General features: G+C 50.2%; 1 protein-coding gene across 1 annotated transcript in view; it reads right to left on the bottom strand.

Moving 5' to 3' along the window:
- Nucleotides 1–2,748: 2,748 nt before the first annotated feature.
- Nucleotides 2,749–17,393, bottom strand: part of CFP (complement factor properdin) — a 33,376-nt gene continuing 18,731 nt past the window's right edge. Inside the window, exons 6-11 of the mRNA XM_015427356.1 lie at nt 14,880–15,077; nt 13,732–13,905; nt 9,987–10,181; nt 7,683–7,794; nt 4,354–4,499; nt 2,749–2,942 (exon numbers count right to left, since the gene is read on the bottom strand). Of these exons, the coding sequence (XP_015282842.1) occupies nt 2,938–2,942; nt 4,354–4,499; nt 7,683–7,794; nt 9,987–10,181; nt 13,732–13,905; nt 14,880–15,077 (830 nt within the window). The 3' untranslated portion in view covers nt 2,749–2,937. The remainder of the gene's footprint in view (nt 2,943–4,353; nt 4,500–7,682; nt 7,795–9,986; nt 10,182–13,731; nt 13,906–14,879; nt 15,078–17,393) is intronic.

Here is a 17,393-nt window from a genome sequence, read left to right as displayed (position 1 = left end):
GCGATCAGACGCCGGGGTGCACCGTTTTCAACCGTTGCACTCAGTTTACCACCACTAGGAACCTAGTGGCAGAGTGCAACGGTTTAAAGGGATTTACAACGGTTAGGGACGGGAGGCAGATGTTCGCCGTGTGAACGCCCGTAAGTACGCCGGTTGGAACCGGCACCCTAACCGTTGTAAATCCCCCGTCTGAACGCACCCAGAGTGTTGGACTGGATGGGCCACTAGCCTGATCCAACATGGCTTCTCTTATGTTCTTATGTCTGGCATAGTGATGCTCTGCATTCTTGGTGCTTGGGGGGCAAGAGTGGGAGGGCTCCTGGAGTTTTGGCCCTGCTGGTGGACCTCCTGAGGGCACCTGGGTTTTGTCCAGTGTTTCCTCTAAGTGCAAGCTAGCTAACAGTTTTTTAGCCTCCGGCTCATACATTTTTGTCTTAATTCAGGAAAGATGCCTCCAGAGCAAACTAATTTATGCAGTAGCCAAATTGCTCACTCATAGCTTTAATGCCAGCCGCTCACAAAGGAGCATCCCGGGATGTGATATCAGAGTCATGTGATAGGAAGAGGAGGAGCTGGACCATAACCAACAGACCGAAAGGGCCAAGGACAAGAAACAAAAAACAGTCATCAAGAGGTTCTGGTGATGTCAGGGTGTGTGTGGCCTTATGACACACTTCCGGTGATGTCAAGGGTGTGTGGCCTTATGACACACCTCCGGTGATGTCAGGGTGTGTGGCATATGCTAATGTTATGCCAATGAGCTCTGGCAGCTCTTTTTCTACAAAAAGACCCCTGGTGGTGGCAGCGAGTTACCCTAGTGGAAAGAAGAAGTAAGCCCTGCCAGGAGATGGCAACAGCAAGGACGGGTGGGCAGAGCAGGGTCTACAAGTCAAAGCAAGCCTGTTCCGTCACAGTCCCCCTAGTCAGACTCATGCCTGGGCAGTTCTCCTGAATATACAGAAATGCCTGCCTTGTCCATCAGTAGCCCCATTCCACTGCTTTACTAGCTGGAATAAAGATGCTGCTAGAGGGCATTACAGGCTGAGGAGGGCTGAGGAAGTACCCAGGGGCAGTGTTCCCTCTAAGCTGAGTTAGTGTGAGCCAGCTCACAGTTTTTTAGCCTCCGTAACCAACAGACCGAAAGGGCCAAGGACAAGAAACAAAAAACAGTCATCAAGAGGTTCTGGTGATGTCAGGGTGTGTGTGGCCTTATGACACACTTCCGGTGATGTCAGGGGGTGTGGCATATGCTAATGTTATGCCAATGAGCTCTGGCAGCTCTTTTTCTACAAAAAGACCCCTGGTGGTGGCAGCGAGTTACCCTAGTGGAAGGGAGAAGTAAGCCCTGCCAGGAGATGGCAACAGCAAGGACGGGTGGGCAGAGCAGGGTCTACAAGTCAAAGCAAGCCTGTTCCGTCACAGTCCCCCTAGTCAGACTCATGCCTGGGCAGTTCTCCTGAATATACAGAAATGCCTGCCTTGTCCATCAGTAGCCCCATTCCACTGCTTTACTAGCTGGAATAAAGATGCTGCTAGAGGGCATTACAGGCTGAGGAGGGCTGAGGAAGTACCCAGGGGCAGTGTTCCCTCTAAGCTGAGTCAGTGTGAGCCAGCTCGCAGTTCTTTAGCCTCCGGCTCACACATTTTTGTCTTGGCTCAGGAAGGAGGGCTCCAGAGCAAGCTAATTCATGCAGCAGCCAAATCACTCACTCACAACTTTAATGCCAGCAGCTCACAAAGTAGAATTTTTGCTCACAAGACTCCACAGCTTAGCGGGAACATTGCCCAGGGGTTGGGAGGAAGGAGCAGTTGAGAAAATCCCTTCTGCCATTTTGAAATATTTATTTTGAAATTTATAGCCTGCTTTTCTCTTAAATGGGGACCCAGCGCGGCTTACGACATTGTTCTCCCTGCCTCCATTTTATCTTCTCTACGACGACTGCCCAGTGAGGTTGGTGAGAAGAGAGAATGGCTGACCCAAGGTCACCTACTGGGGATTTGAACCGGGGTCTCCCAGGTCCTAGTCTGATACTTGCTCACGACACAACTCTGATTTCTGAGGCTAGATGAAACGTATTCAAGCTCTTCTGCCCTTATATCTCAGCAGGATGGGGATACAGTGCGATTGCCCTGTCACTCTAAGTCGGGTCCCCAACCTTTTTGAGCCCATGGACACCTTTGGAATTCTGACTCCAGGTGATGGGCACAATCCCAAGGTGGCTGCCACAGGAAGTGGAGCCAATCACAAAATGGCTGCCACAGAAGGTTGGGCCAATCCCAAGGTGGCTGCCACAGCAGGTGGGGCCAATCACAAAATGTCAGGGAGCAAGTTTATAAATATATATATATAAAACTCTAATAGCCCCTCTTCAATATTTCAGGCAGAAGCTCTTTTTGACAGGATATTTTCCAATCTGCATAGCTAATCAGCAGCCCTGTTGGGGAAAAGCCTCACTCAGCCCTGCCCACTTTCTAAAATGCCTGGATGGTGCCAGGAATCATGTTGGCAGGCACCACGGTCCCCATAGGTACCACCACGTTGGAGACTCCGGCTGTAAGTGGTGAGGTTTCAGGCTCGGTGAACAGAAAGCAGCCATTCTGGCCCCAACCTTGAATAGTACGATAGAGAGGGTACTGGAGGAGGGTTCGAAGAGCTGGAAACGGGGGATACTAAACCTCATGTCTTCCAGAACACAACAAGCTGTTAGAGGCTAGACCTCTCCCGCCAAAGAGACACACCGATCCGGTACATTATACACAATTTAATACACTGATGATTCAGATGGGGACGATGTGCCCCAGGGTGCCCATTTCAGTAAGAGGAAGGAAGTTATGGGGCAATCTACGAAAGCCACAGGAAGCAAAAATACTGGTTGTGCAGCATCCTTCACTTCTTGTATCCCGTGCTGAAAATCCACAAGATTTCCTCCTGCAAAATCAGTCTGGGGAAAAACACAGAAATGACATAAGTAAAGGGGAGAGGGGTAGGGGGTTAGCCCAGGAAAGTGCTTTAGGGTTGGATCTAAGGTTTCTGCGAGCAGGAGAGAGGCAACGGGCACTGTAGCGACACCCTACTCTGTTTCCTATGGTCTCCCCGCACTGTGGCTTAACAGGAGGGCTATTAACAATTTGGGAGGGGGTGGCGGGTTGTCAGGAAGGCAGGGTCATAATGAATCCTATCATGCTGAGGCCTGGCCAGGGTTGGAAGCAGCTAGGGATGCCAACCTCCAGGTGTGACCTGGGTATCCCCCGGAATTACAGCTCATCTCCAGACCACAGAGATCAGCTCCCCTGGAGAAAATGGATGCTTCGTGGGGTGGACTCTGTGGCACGGTACCCCACTGAGGTCCCTGTCCTCCCCAGGTTCCATCCCCAAGCTACAGTGGGGCTTTTAGGGGCTCTGCCCCTGTCCTTAAAGGGACAGCCCCACAAGAATCTCTCCTGTAAATGCTTTTTTTATTTTAAAACATTTTTAAAAGTGTGCGCTCCTTTAAGCACAGTGGGAAGCTGTAGTTGGCTAATTCCCGCACTGAGCTAAGTTGGAGCAGGTGACCTCTAGGATCCCCTCTAACTCTGTGTCAAGAAACCGGTCTCCTTTCAGAGAGTTTTTCTGCCCAAGTGTTAGCTTTCATGACCCCCACCTGCCGGTTTGTTCTCAGAATTGTTGCTTAGGCTGGCAGAAGCGATTAACTTGCAGCAGCTGAGAACTGTCATCTAAAGTGGCTGACAGCTTGCAATTTAGAGATCTATCCTGGCCACCGCTTTCTACTGGCTAAACGGCTTTTCTTGCAGCACTGAGAGCTTCAGCCCCACCAGAAAAAAAAAAAGTGCCCCACAAGCCACAAAATCCTGGCTACGGGCCTGGTCCCTCCCCTCGCAAAATCTCCAGGAATTTCCCAACCTAGATCTGGCGATCCTACCCCCTCCCCACCCCCTGCCAGTGGCCTGGGGAGGGACCCGGTAACCCTAGCAGCAGCGTGTGTTCCACACATGGAGAAAACTGGCAGGCTAGTCACACACCTGAAAGCAGGCCTCCAGGATCCCATGTACTGATACAGGTACCTGACGAAGGGAGTGTTGACTATCAAAGGCCTTATACCCCAGAGATCATGTTGGTCTTTAAGGCGCCACCAGACTCGGATCTCGTCAATGAGCAGTGGCCAGTGGCCAGTTCAAAGGTTTAGCACAAAGTGGGCTTCCAGGACCCATTGCTGGCCTGCCTGGGACGCTGCCCTAGACCGCCGGAAGCTCCGGAGATGGAGCACCCTGCCCACCCCCCAACCCTAAGACGAACACCCTACGCACCAAGCTGTCCTCCTCCCCGGAAGTCTCGCCCTCCCACCTCCTCCTCACCTGAACAAGGCAGCACATTCTGACAGGGCACCGTTTCCACCAGCCGCAGCCTCTGCCCTTCCAGAGGTTCGCACTTGGGCCAGGGCTTCCCCCAGAAGCTGGTGTTGAACACCTTCGAAGAGCCGGCAGCGGCTTGAATGTCCATCCTGCAGACCAGGGGGGGGAACATTAAAGCCACAGATCTCCCTCCCCGAGCTTACCAAATCCAACCAGGTTCCATCTGCCCTCCCCCAGTCATTTCCCTTTGCTGAGAACACAGCCCCCACCCCACTCCCGAAGGGACAAGGACCAATCCCTCCTTCCCCTTCCCCACTCCAGCCCGATGCAGACATTCCATTCCCTTCCGCCAGCCGCCAGGGCCGGTGTCATCGTACCCTGTGGCAAGGGCAGCTGCCAGGGCTCCTGGCAAGGCCCACCATTGCCGATTCCCCACCCACACATCTCCTCTAGGGATGCCAACCTCCTGGGGATCCCTCCAAATGACATCTCATTTCCAGACTGCAGAGATCAGTTCCCCCGGAGGAAATGGATGCTTTGGAGGGTGGCATTGTACCCCACTGAGGCCCCTGTCCTCCCCCAAGCTCCATCCACAAATCTCCAGGCATTTCCCAGCCTGGATCTGGCAAGTGTAGGGAAAAGGCCATGTCTGGAGTACAAAGAAGAAGAGGAGAAGACCTTGCAGGGGGCAGCAAGAAGACAATTAGGTAGGACAGTCAGGTCAGCACCTTCTCTCCTGTTCAGTGTCCTTCCTTCTCTGTCTCCAGATTGCTACTCTCAAGGCAATTTCCCCCTTCTTCTCGGAAGTGCCATACTTAGTTTCTCCCTCTCTCTCAGCTAGAGATGCTGGGACCTTGTCTCTGCCTCTCCTCTTTACTATCAAGTATGTTAGTTCCTAAATAAACCTGTGCTTTAATCCAGGTTTGTTGCTGTGTCAATGACTGCCAAAAGCAACCCTACCTCCGTCCCCCACCAGTGGCCAGGAGGGACCTGGCAACCCTCCTCTTCTCTTCTGGTGCCCCCGCACTCACACCCTTCCTTGCTCAATGGCATTATGCCCCACTGAGGTCCCTCCACTCCCTAAACCCCAGGCTCCAAACCCAAACCTCCAGAAATTTACCAACCCAGAGTTGACAACCCTACAGCTGTTTGTGCTCGAGAGGCCTGTTCTCCTTCACTGCTGGCCAACTTCGTGTCTGGGGAAAAGGCAGGTGTGGGCGGAATACCGGTATGGGGAAGGGGGAAGCCACAGACCACCAGCTGAGGACTAAGCCAGTTTGATGTAGTGGTTCGGAACGCGGTCTCTAATTTGGGAGAACCGGGTTTGATTCCCCACGCCTCCACATGCAGCTGCTGGGTGACCTTGGGTCGGTCATAAGTTCTTTCTGAGCTGTTCTCTCAAGGGCAGTTCTTGAGAGAGCTCTCTCAGCCCCACCTACCTCACAGGGTGTCTGTTGTGGGGAGGGGAAGGGAAAGGAGACTGTAAGCCACTCTGAGACTCCTTTGGGTAGGATGGGGTATAAATCCAAACTACTACTACTACTCTTCTTCTCCTCCTCCTCCTCCTCCTCCTTCTGCACCCAGGCTGGGCCGATTCAGGCAAGGTGAATCCAAGGAAGAAAATTCAAGGGATGGAGATGGGGGAACGGCTGCAGTCAGAAGTTCTAGTTTTCATCTGAACGCTGCTGCCAGGTACAACTCTCCAGGGACGCACAACGGCATCCCTCTCTCCACTGCCATCTCTGCAGGGAACCACTTATGTGCCTTGCAGCAGCAATCAGACTGGAAAATCAGTTTGTTTTGAGACGGGAAGGGCCAATAAGGACCGCCGGAGCATGCTGACTCATCTCTTTTGTCATTCTGGCCCTCCTAGGAGCCCTAAGCCACTTTTGCCGAAAGCCCTTTCCTTTCGGTGCTGAGCAGTAGGCTTGGCGTCAGCATAGCCAAGGTGGGGCAACTGCCAAGGCCCCACACTTCTGGTGGGGCCCACTGCCACTGTGTCATCGTCCCCCCCCCACTTCCTGTCCTGCTGCTGATCAGACACACTTCCCTTACCCGCCTGCTCACTTGTGAGCCTCGTTTCTCAACCATGCTTTGCCTAGCATCATCAGGGGAGGTAAAGGAGACCATAAGAACATAAGAGACGCCAACGTTGGATCAGGCCAGTGGCCCATCCAGTCCAACACTCTGTGTCACACACTGGCCAAAATCCAGATACCATCAGGAGGTCCACCAGCGGCTTTAAGAACATATGGATGGGTCAGGCCAAATAAATTAGTTTGCTCTTGAGCCATTCCTTCCTGAGCGAAGACAAAAATCTGTGAGCTGGAGGCTAAAAAACTGTGAGCTGGCTCACACTAACTCAGCTTAGAGGGAGCACTGCTCCAGAGCTAACTAATTTATGCAGTAGCCAAATCGCTCGCTCACAACCTTAATGCCAGTAGCTCACAACGTAGAATTTTGCTCACAAGACTTCCACAGCTTAGAGCAGGGGCGGCCAAACTTGTTTAACGCGAAAGCCACACAGAATAAATGTCAGATGTTTGAGAGCCACAAGACATGAACAAATATTACACATTTTTACTGGGAAATATGCAAAGTTGCTTTTTATTGACATTAAATGAGACTCCCAAAAATAATACCAAAAAGCAGTAAAAGCGATATTGATAATGATATTCGGGGGTCATTTCCTGCAGGAGCGCACAGGAGCGGAGCTCCGGCAGTAAAGAGCCCAGGGGGCGGGCACATGCAACAAGCCCCACCCCCTGCTCTCAGCAGCCCTCAGTCAGAGCAAGAAGCAGCCAGGTAAGTTGCAGAGCTCCCCCCGCCCCCCCGGTCCAAAACAGTCCAGTGGGATTTTTAAGACCAAGTCTTATTCAGGTACAAGGTCTCCCTCCTCTGCGAAGTCAGATCTGCACGTCCCCCCCCCCCAGTAGCTAGCAATCCAAAAGAGTCCAGTGGAGCCTGAGTGGTGGGTGTTGCCTTCTGACGCAAATAAGTTATGCTAATGAGGTCCTGCACCTCTTTTTCTACGAAATGACCCCTGATGATATTTATTTGTCTAATGATATTTGTTTGCTAAGGATGTTTAGCTTCCCCAGCCACCCTGCCGGGAGCCACACAATATGTGTGAAAGAGCTGCGTGAGGCTCCCGAGCCACAGTTTGGCCACCCCTGGTTTTCAGGGAGCATTGCTCAGAAGCAAGCAGGGGAAGGATCCCCAGGTGTGTGGTGGAGGAGGGGCAGATGGGCAGGGAGGGGGTGTGAAGGTAGCAGAGAGGCGGGGGGCTTGGCCTCCTGGTCCCCTCCCCCCAGTCCCCCCATTTCACTTACGAGTAATCAGGGTAGACAGCTTTGCACTCCCTTTTGCGAGATCTCATTGGGTTCTCCCCACAAGCCGGCTCACACAGACCCCAAGGACTCCAGTCCGTCCAGATGCCTGGCACTGAGAGAGACCATACACACATCAGACCAATTATCCATGTATTCCCTGCCTTGATTATTTACAAAAAGGAAAGTTGCCATTAAAAAGTGCAAAACTGCTTCAAGATTGAGGGTCCCCGGATGTTCCCGGTGATGGCATGGGCATCAGCCAATCAGAATGATGTACGTCCAGCTTCTGCTGTAAACCTACAGGGCTAAGTTTTCCTGCAGGGCTCAGTCCTAGACTCCATAATTTCACATGGGGACTTCCGCATTCAGAAGCAGTAAACCTCTGAATACCAGAGACAGGACGCAACATCAGGGGAAGGCCTCGGCCTCTATGCTCTGTTTGTTGGCCCTGCACAGTAACTGGTCAGCCACTGTGTGAGACAGGATGCTGGACTAGAGGGACCACTGGCCTGATCCAGCAGGGCTCTTCTGATGTTCTTATGAAGGCCTTGGCCATCCAGAGGAACTGGTTAGCCACTGTGTGAGACAGGATGCTGGACTAGAGGGATCACTGGTCTGATCCAGCAACGTTCTTCTGATGTTCTTATGAAGGCCTCAGCCTCTCTGCCCTGTTGTCGGCCCTCCAGAGGAACTGGTCGGCCACTGTGTGACACAGGATGCTGGACTAGATGGACCACTGGCCTGATCCAGCAGGGCTCTTCTGATGCTCTTAGCAGTGATCTGACTTAGCCCATTCTGTAATGTTTACTTTTCAGCATGGGGTATGGGCTTGTGCCTGCTGAATTTTTACCAATCTTGAAGCTACTTTTAACCATTAATTGAACTGATACGCTTCTAATTGACAAAGTAGTTTCGCCAAGAGATTTTACGTCTTCAGAGACCCAGAATTCTGTAAGCACCTTTTCTAAAACACCAAGTGAATAGATTAATGAAGTTGTGGTTATTGTAAACTAGCTTTCAAAAGAACACTCTTTGGGCACAGCCCAAAAAGATATGCACAATTTATATTATTGAAGGTTCAACCTCGAGAACATTGCATGAAATACTTTGAATGTTTCACTTGAATTTTCAACATAGAATTATCTGTATCTTTATCTTTCAACATTATATACTTGACTGCTGGTAAAGACAGCTTTGTCAAAACATGTTTGATCTTTTTTTCTTCTGATTGACAACATGAGAGTTTATACTGCAATTTTTTTCGTCACACTTTTTCAATTAAAGGACATTTATATATTTAGTTTAGAATTTACTGGATTTATATATTTTGTGCTTATATATGCAGATACCTCCGCTTTTCTGGTTCTTGATCGTTTGGGTTGGTGGCAGGCAGGTAGGGATGCCAAGTCCTGGAGATTTGGGGGTGAAGCTTGAGAAGCGTGGGATTTGGGGAGGGGAGGGGGCTCAGCTGGCTATAATACCATAGAGCCAACCTTTCAAAACAGCCTTATTCTCCGGGGGAGCTGATCTCTGTTGCCTGGAGATCAGTTGGAATTCTGGGAGAACTCCAGGCTCCACCTGGAGATTGGCAACCCTAAAATTAGCCAGCATCCCTTTCCTCCCCCCATAGCAGTCAGGTCATCAGGTTCATATTTCCTTTCCTTCCACACTACAGTACTAAGTGTTCCAATACGAGTCCCTTATCTAATAGCCAAGTTGCCCCCTCCGTGCGGATATCTAAATCCGCACATCGGGGGCACTTGGGGGGCAGAGAGATTTTCCTGCACACTTGGGGCAGTCCACAGGTGTGCAGAAAAATCTAAAAATTGAAAAAAAATATATGGGGGATATTTAAATCTCCCCAAAAGTAAAAGCATTCCTTGGGAGCCGCTCAGGCCTCGCCGCCGATGCCGGGGGGTGGGAGAAGGCTCAGCAGGCCCAGCGGCTGGGAGCTGCGCGGGCCTTGCCGTCAGTGCTGGGGAGGTTGGGGGGGGGGAGAAGGATTGGCAAACCTGGGCCTTGACATCAGTGCAGGGGGTAGGCGGGGGAGAAGGCTCGCCTGCAGCTGCTTCTTCCTCCTCCTTGTGGAGCTCCTTCTCCCCCCCACCGCAAGTATCGCGGGTCCCCGCTTCTTGTTTTTCCTAAATTGAGATCTCAGTTTCTCGGGGGGGGGGGCAGTAACCACAAAAAAAACCCTGGCCATGACATAAATGGCCTTTTTGAAGTTTCACTTTTCAAACATACTTCGGGGCCAAAACACTATTTTCATCACGGCCTTGCCCCCCCCAATCCCCAAATACTCACAGGTGCACATATTTATACTGTAGCAGTTTCTCATTTCGTTTAATTCCCCAGGGCAGCGCTTCCCGTCGTGGGCCCGGTCAACGCACTTTCTGGTCCTCCTCTGAAATCCAGGGATCTCGCGGCACTCGATCTTCCCTGTGAAGGTGTGCCTGCTGCAGGGGGTCCACTCGGTCCACTCGGTCCAATGTCCATCCACTGTGCAGAGTGTAAAAAAAAAACCAGGATCAGATTCAATGGCCACTCCAGAGCGGAGAGACAGTGGTCAGATGGATATAAAAATTCAGCGGAATTAATTGGACATGACATTTTATGGCACACATGGCCCGGCCCGACAGACATTTATGTCAGGTCCGGCCCTCGTAACAAATGAGTTCGACATCTCTGCTCCAGGATATCAGAGGAGAGGCAGCTGTGCACAGTTTGTTTGCAATGGACCTCCAAGACACTTACGCAACCCAACACCAGATGTGACTCTCCGGAATAAGCCACTTTTTTTGTTGCATGAGTAACGCGGACGTGGATTATGGACACGGACCGATGCCATGGCAAGACCATGACTAGGTGTGGCAAGAAAGGAGCAACAGGCCCTATGGAGCAATCCCAAGTTGAGTTACACCCTTCTAAGCCCCTCGACTTAGGGCCAAACTGGACACGATATCTGCCACTGGTCGGGTAGGGGATGCTGCTGCGGTCAGAACATGTAGGGTCCCCCCACGGCTGTGCTCCTAAGCCAAATCTGGCCCTGGAGTACTTGAGAATGTTAGTTTCTTGATGTGACGCATGAAGCTGCTTTATACTGACTCAGGCCTTGGTCCGTCAAGATCAGTATTGGCAGCAGATTTCCAGGGTCCCAGGCTGAGATCTTTCACATCACCTCCTGCCTGGTCCTTTTAACTGGAGAAGCTGGGGCTTGAACCTGGGAACTTCTGCATGCCAAGCAGAGGCTCTGCCACTGAGCCACAGCCCCTCCCTTTGATCGGAGAATCTTCCACCCGACTTGTGGCAGACGTCACCAGTATTCCCTCTAAGCTGAGTTAGTGTGAGCGAGCTCCACAGTTTTTTAGCCTCCAGCTCACACATTTTTGCCTTAGCTCAGGAAAGGATGGCTCCAGAGCAAACTAATTGATGCAGCGGCCAAATCGCTCGCTCACAATTTTAATGCCAGTAGCTCACAAAGTAGAATTTTTGCTCACAAGTCTCCACAGCTTAGAGGGAGCATTGGATGTCACAACCAAGTTACACCCATCTAAGGGCTATGCTTACAGTACTAATGTGGGCTCATAGTTGTAGACTTGTGTCTTCAAATGAGAGTTGTACCAAAATGCCGGTAAAGCAACAGTATGGGTTTGGAGGGAATTTCAAATAGGGAAGGAGGAGGAGGAAGGGTGTGTGTGCATTTCTCCCTCTGCCCCCCCTCCCGTCCTCTCCTCCCAGCCAGACTTTGATGAGCAATGAGCCCTGCTTGAATAAAAACAGCCAGGAAAAGAAGAAGTAGGTTTTTATACCTCTCTTTTCCCTACCTTAAGGAGTCTCAGAGCGGGTTACAATTGTCTTCCATTCCTCTCCCCACGAGAGGCACCTTGAGAGGCAGATGGGGCTGAGAGAGTTCTGAGAGAACTGGTGACTGGCCCAAGGTCACCCAGCAGGCTTCGCATGGAGGAGGAGTGGGGGAATCAAGCCTGGTTCTCCCAGATTAGAGTCTGCCGCTCTTAACCGCTGCACCACACTGGTGTTGTCAACAACACAAAGACACACCATCTTGCCTGATGCTTCTTTACCGATTTGGCAGCATCCCCCATTTGAAAACTCAGGTCTGCTGCCGTCCTCTCCACCCCGATATGTTTCAATTCATGACACTGAATTATGAGAGCAAGAGTCCAGGGCAGTAGCACCTTTTAAAGACCAGCTAGATTTCCAGGGTACAAGCTTGTGAGACTCAACGCTCCCTTCATGAAATTCAAGTTCCTACTCTCCTGCCTCAGACCAGCATGGCTACCCACCTGAAATTATATTAATTATGCTGTCCTTGACAATTCAAAATTTAAATTCAAAATAAAACAAAGATTTTAACACAATTAAGAATACGTTCCAAATATCAGTACCAAGCCCTTGCCGATAACCTTAGGGGGCAGAATACAGGTATGTAGGAACAGGTTTACCCTCTGACTGAGCAGAATACTACCTATCTTTTTTTTAAAAAAAAATTATGTAAATAAAAAGTTGGGTAGCAATGTTAGTCTGTCTGTAGCAGCAGGAAAGAACACAAGTCCACTAGCACTTAAGAGACTAACAGAATTTGCGGCAGGGAATGAGCTTTCATGAGTCACTGCTAGAGATGTGAAGGCCCGGAAAAAACCCGGAAAAAGCCTTTTTTGTTTTTTTCTGAAAAATTGAAAAAAGAAAAGGAAAGGAAAAAAATTGATTATGGAATGTTTTATTTTAACATGATGAATAAAATATTTTAAGACAAGGTGTTCAAATATTTTCCAAATCATTATATATATATATATATATGGTATCAGATTGATCTAATTTCTGTGCACTGAGGACAAGCAAGTCCTAGGTTACAAGCAGAACTCTCCAATGCAAGAACAAGATGCATTTCTTCCTTTAGGAGGTGCTATTGTCAGAAGAAAATAAAAAGGGTTCAGTTTTGTGTTTGCATGTGGGTGGGTATTCTGTTTGTAATAATTGTTTGGATATACTATATTTTTAATATGCTAGTTGTGATAATTTCATGCCAAGTAAAAATGTCCATAGTCCTATTTTATGTTCCTAAGGTAACCGAATGACTTTCAATCTAGAAAAGACAAAAGAAATGCTAATATAGCAAAAGAAATGCTAATATATTTTCCAAAAATTTCAGTTTCCCCCCGAAAAAAAACGGGTTTTTTTCCGAGCTTCAAAATTTCCGAAAATTTTACATCTCTAGTCACTACTCACTTCTTCAGATAAGAAGTGAGCCTTGTGACTCACGAAAGCGCTTCCCCTGCTGAAAATTCTGTTAAGTCTTTAAGGTGCTACTGAACTCTGGCTCTTTTCTACTGTAAGTAAAAAGACTGGGGACACACTTCTTAAAAAGTGAAGTTGGATAATTCAGGAAGGGTTCCCAGAAATATTTCTGAGGGGGCCAGGCCCCCATAGCCTCCCTCACAGTGACACCTGTGAGGAGAGTAAATATGCTAGAAGGCCCACATGTGCCCTTTTTTTAGGGGGGGGAAGGCCTCCATAGTGCCTCCCCCCAACTACACTTGTGAGGAGAGTAAATATGAAAGAAACCCCACAGGTGCCATTCCTGAGGGGGTCAGGCCTCCATAGCGCCCCCTAGGTAACATCTGTGAGGAGGGTAAATATGAAAGAAGCCCCACAGGTGCCATTCCTGAGGGGGGCAGGCCCCCATAGCCTCCTAGGTGACACCTGTGAGGAGAGTAAAAATGAAAGAAGCCCCACAAGAGTTCAGGGTGTGAAAAGTAGGGGGAATGGACCATCCTGTTCATATTTCTCTCCTTACGGACTTTATAAAGGGATTCAAAAGCCCACTGAAACAGGGGCAACGTTAGCCCTGGAAGGAAGTCCAGAAGTTGTTAACAGAAACTGGCTGTCTTCTGGGAAAAGTCAGGGTTGCAGTGGTGGTTGGAAGAACCGACAAGAGGAAGCAGCCCAGACAGGCCAGTTTCTGGGCTCACGGCCCAGGGTACTCACTCATGATAGGCTTCCTTCTGCCTTCCAGCTTGTTCTACTTTACCTGGGCAGGGCACCCCGGTGTTGCAGGCAAAACTACGAGTGTCTGACGCACGGCAGGGTTGCCCTCCATACTTTGGTGCGGGGCTGTCACACAGACGCTTCTCCAGTCGCCGGCCAACCGCACAGGTCACTGAGCAGTCACTGAACGGCTTCCAGGTGCCCCAGTTGCCGTCCTCTGGGGGGGACAACACAGACAGAGAAAGAGTGATATGGATGAAACTACAAAGACTGTCTCAGGCGAGGGCATCACAGAATCACATCCAGACTTTCCACCTCTCTAAAGATGTGCCATTCCCTATACAGTATGGAACGAAGATAAATTGATTTGAGGATGTTGTCTAAACTGGGCTTTTCATTCTGAAACTAGATGGCACAGGGCAACAGTAACACGTTGCTTCTGGACCGTTTTGTTCTGGAAGTCACCATCTCACTGGTTCTGAGCACAGAGAGGAAACTGGGGCCATCCATGCATCTAATTCTTAACCTGGCCACTAGTGTGCAGATCAGAAAATCCGCACAGGCCCTGACCTGGATAGCCCAGGCAAGCCTGATCTCGTCAGATCTCAGAAGCTAAGTAGGGCCGACCCTGGCAAGTATTTGGATGGGAGACCTCCAAAGAATACCACGGCTGGGAGGCAGAGGCAGGCTATCAAGCCACTTCTCTGAATGTCCTCTATACACCAGTAGGAGTCACCAGAGGTGGCCATGACTTCCAGGCATGAGCACACACAAAAAAATCCACACAGCTGGGTAGGCACAGATATGGGGAAATGTTTCTACAAACCCGGGGAACACCTAGGTTTGGAGGAAAATCCAGAATTCTTTTTTAAGTTGAGGGCTTAAAATCTGCCCCGAAGGTGGAAAATGCCACCTGAGATAGTGAAAAACCTCACGAGATCACGGCTGGCATCATGTGGTTGCCTAGCAACCCCAGCAGAAAGGGAGGCGTTTGCCCTGGAAAGGCACTGAAAGGGGCAAGGGGGGCGGGAAGGGGAGAAAGAAGTTAATCAGTGGGGCAGGTGCAAGTTCCCTCCCCCACAGGTCCCACTGATCTCCCCACCCCCTTGTCATCCTCGAAAAGGTACAGGGTGTCATCACCACATAGGATTTAGTGGGGCGGGGGAGATTATGAGGCATTTTCCCTCTTACGTGGACAGAAGGGCAGTCCAGCACACGCTTGGGACTCTTGGTCGTCTCCCGGACAGCGGTTGCCAGGTGGGTTACTGGAAGGCGCAGGGTTGTTGCACTGACGACGACGCTGCTTATTGGGCTTCGGGCCTGGACCTTCGGGGGTGCAAGTGGCAGAGCAGGCCCCCCAGTTCCCCCAGCTCCCCCAGTTCCCATGGGCTGCAAAAGAAGTAGGCACAGAAGGATTAGGGGGCAGGAGGAACGTATCAAAACAGAAGGCAGAGCACGGGCACGCCTTCTGTCGATCATACTTCTTTCCGCTCGTTCTAAATCGGCTTCCTCTTTCCATCTCTTGCCCCATCTCCATGCCTTTCTTCCTCCATCCGTTTCCCCATCAGTTCGTCTATACAGGATGCTGCATGACTTGACACGTTACTCTGTATGGTTCTACCGATATTCCATCCATCATCCCTCTATTCATTTTATACCAAAGAGGCTCCCTCATCCCGGATAGTTCACCGCCACGGCCGGCCCAAGCTCTTTATCCAAGTAAAGTACAATTTTCCTCCCTTCAGTCCTATTAATTTCTGAGCAGCATAAAACGGGTTTGCAGAAAATAACATATCATTTCCTGAGACAGCGCTTTCTTTTACTTTTATTATTTTTTTAACATTAAAAACACGTGAATTCACTGGAAAGGGGTCACAGGCTGCGTGGCGGAATGCATTTTTAGTGGGGTGCTACAACTGCCGTCGTTCTTGAGACACAAACACGAGTTCTGCGGTGCCTCAAAGACTGACAGATTTATTACAGCACAAATAATCGCCAGATTAGAATTCCATAATCGCAGGGAGGTCTTTAACCAGGATTTAAACGGACACCGGTTACAGCTGAGGAAAGACTGGGGGTCATTTCCTGCAGGAGCGCACAGGAGCAAATCTCCAGCAGTAAAGAGCCCAGGAGGCGGGCACATGCAACAAGCCCCACCCCCTGCTCCCAGCAGCCCTCAGTCAGAGCAAGAAGCAGCCAGGTAAGCTGCAGAGCCCCCCCAGGTCCAAAACAGTCCAGTGGCACCTGTGCAAGGACAGATCTGCATTTGCCCAGTGTAGCCTGAGCGGTGTGTGTTGCCTTCTGACACACGTCTGGTGATGGCAGGGGGTGTGGCATATGCAAATAAGTTATGCTAATGAGCTCCTGCACCACTTTTACTACGAAATGACCCCTGGGAAAGATTCTTCCGTTTTGGGGGTCGGGGACATGAATTTCTACGAAATGACCCCTGGGAAAGACTCTTCTCTGTTTTGGGGGTCGGTGACATGAAGGGAGGTGGATTTGAAAGCAGACAGGTTTGGGATGGTCTGGGGGGGAAAAGAGGGATCCCTTGAGTCTAGAAGTGACTTCATCCTGGAGAAAGCGGCCCTCAAAACCATAGAGCTTTCCCAAAAACTAGAGTGTCACCCCCAGTGTCAGCAACGCGATGACGTCACTTCTGGGTGACGTCATGGTGACAGGGATGTGGCACACTGACGTCCTTGCTCGGGGGTGGGGCTTCCCCCGCTGGCCAGTTGGCCGGCAGTGGATTGGAGCCCCAAAGACCGGGGGATCCTCTGCCAACCCTAAGGAGTGGGTGTGACTGTAAAGGAACCAAGTTAGGTTGAAATGCGGGCAAATAGGGTTGCCAGCTCCAGGTTGGGAAATGGAGATTTTTTGGGGGGTGGAGCCTGAGGAGGCCGGGGCTTGGTGAGGAGAGGGACGTCAATGGGGTATCATGCCACAGAGTCCACCTTCCGAAGTGGCCATTTTCTCCGGGGGAACTGAGCTCTGTCACTTGGAGATGAGGTGTAATCTCAGGAGATCTCCAGCTCCCAGACCACTCCCAGCTAATAGGACTGAAGCATACGGTGCCCCTCCTCTCCTGCCCAGCATACCAGGGACTCTTTGCATTACTTCGTAGGTCAAGGCCTTGGCAGGAGAAGGGAAGCAGGCCTCGCCCCCAAACGTGGCAGGTCAGCCTAAATGCAGGAGAGGCTGGTCTGGGCAGTAGTCAAGGCCTCTCTTCAGAAGAGAACTGGTGTGGCCCCTTCCAAGAAGAAAATGTAAGAATATTCTCTCTCTTTTTTTAAAAAAAGACATCTCCAGAGCCCTTAGTTTAATAATAGAACAGGTGGTAGCAACACAGACCGCACGATGATAATGACTATTTTTATCCTTATCCGTCTGGCTTCGGGCCTAGTTTTGTGACTGAAATGCCTTAGGGTGGCCAATGTCCAGGTGGCACCTGAAGATATCCGGGTATTGAAATTATCATTATCATCATTTTTTTTATTTCATGCAATTTATAACCCGCCGTCCCCTGTAAACAGGGCTCCAGGCTGGGAACAAGATTTCCAAAAATAGACACAAGAGTTTAACCTTAAAAACTAAGATTAAAATAGGCTTGACAATTCAGCTAACAATTTCAGTAACAATTTCGGATGGCGCCAACAAACACAACATTTAGTATCCTTTCCTGATGGGGGAAAAGGGAGGGAGGGA

Source organism: Gekko japonicus, unplaced genomic scaffold, assembly GCF_001447785.1.
Source record: "Gekko japonicus isolate JY-2015 unplaced genomic scaffold, Gekko_japonicus_V1.1 scaffold1919, whole genome shotgun sequence".
Taxonomy (NCBI): domain Eukaryota; kingdom Metazoa; phylum Chordata; class Lepidosauria; order Squamata; family Gekkonidae; genus Gekko; species Gekko japonicus.
The sequence above is the reverse complement of the archived record's forward strand: the minus strand, read 5'-3'. Positions and strand labels throughout refer to the sequence as shown.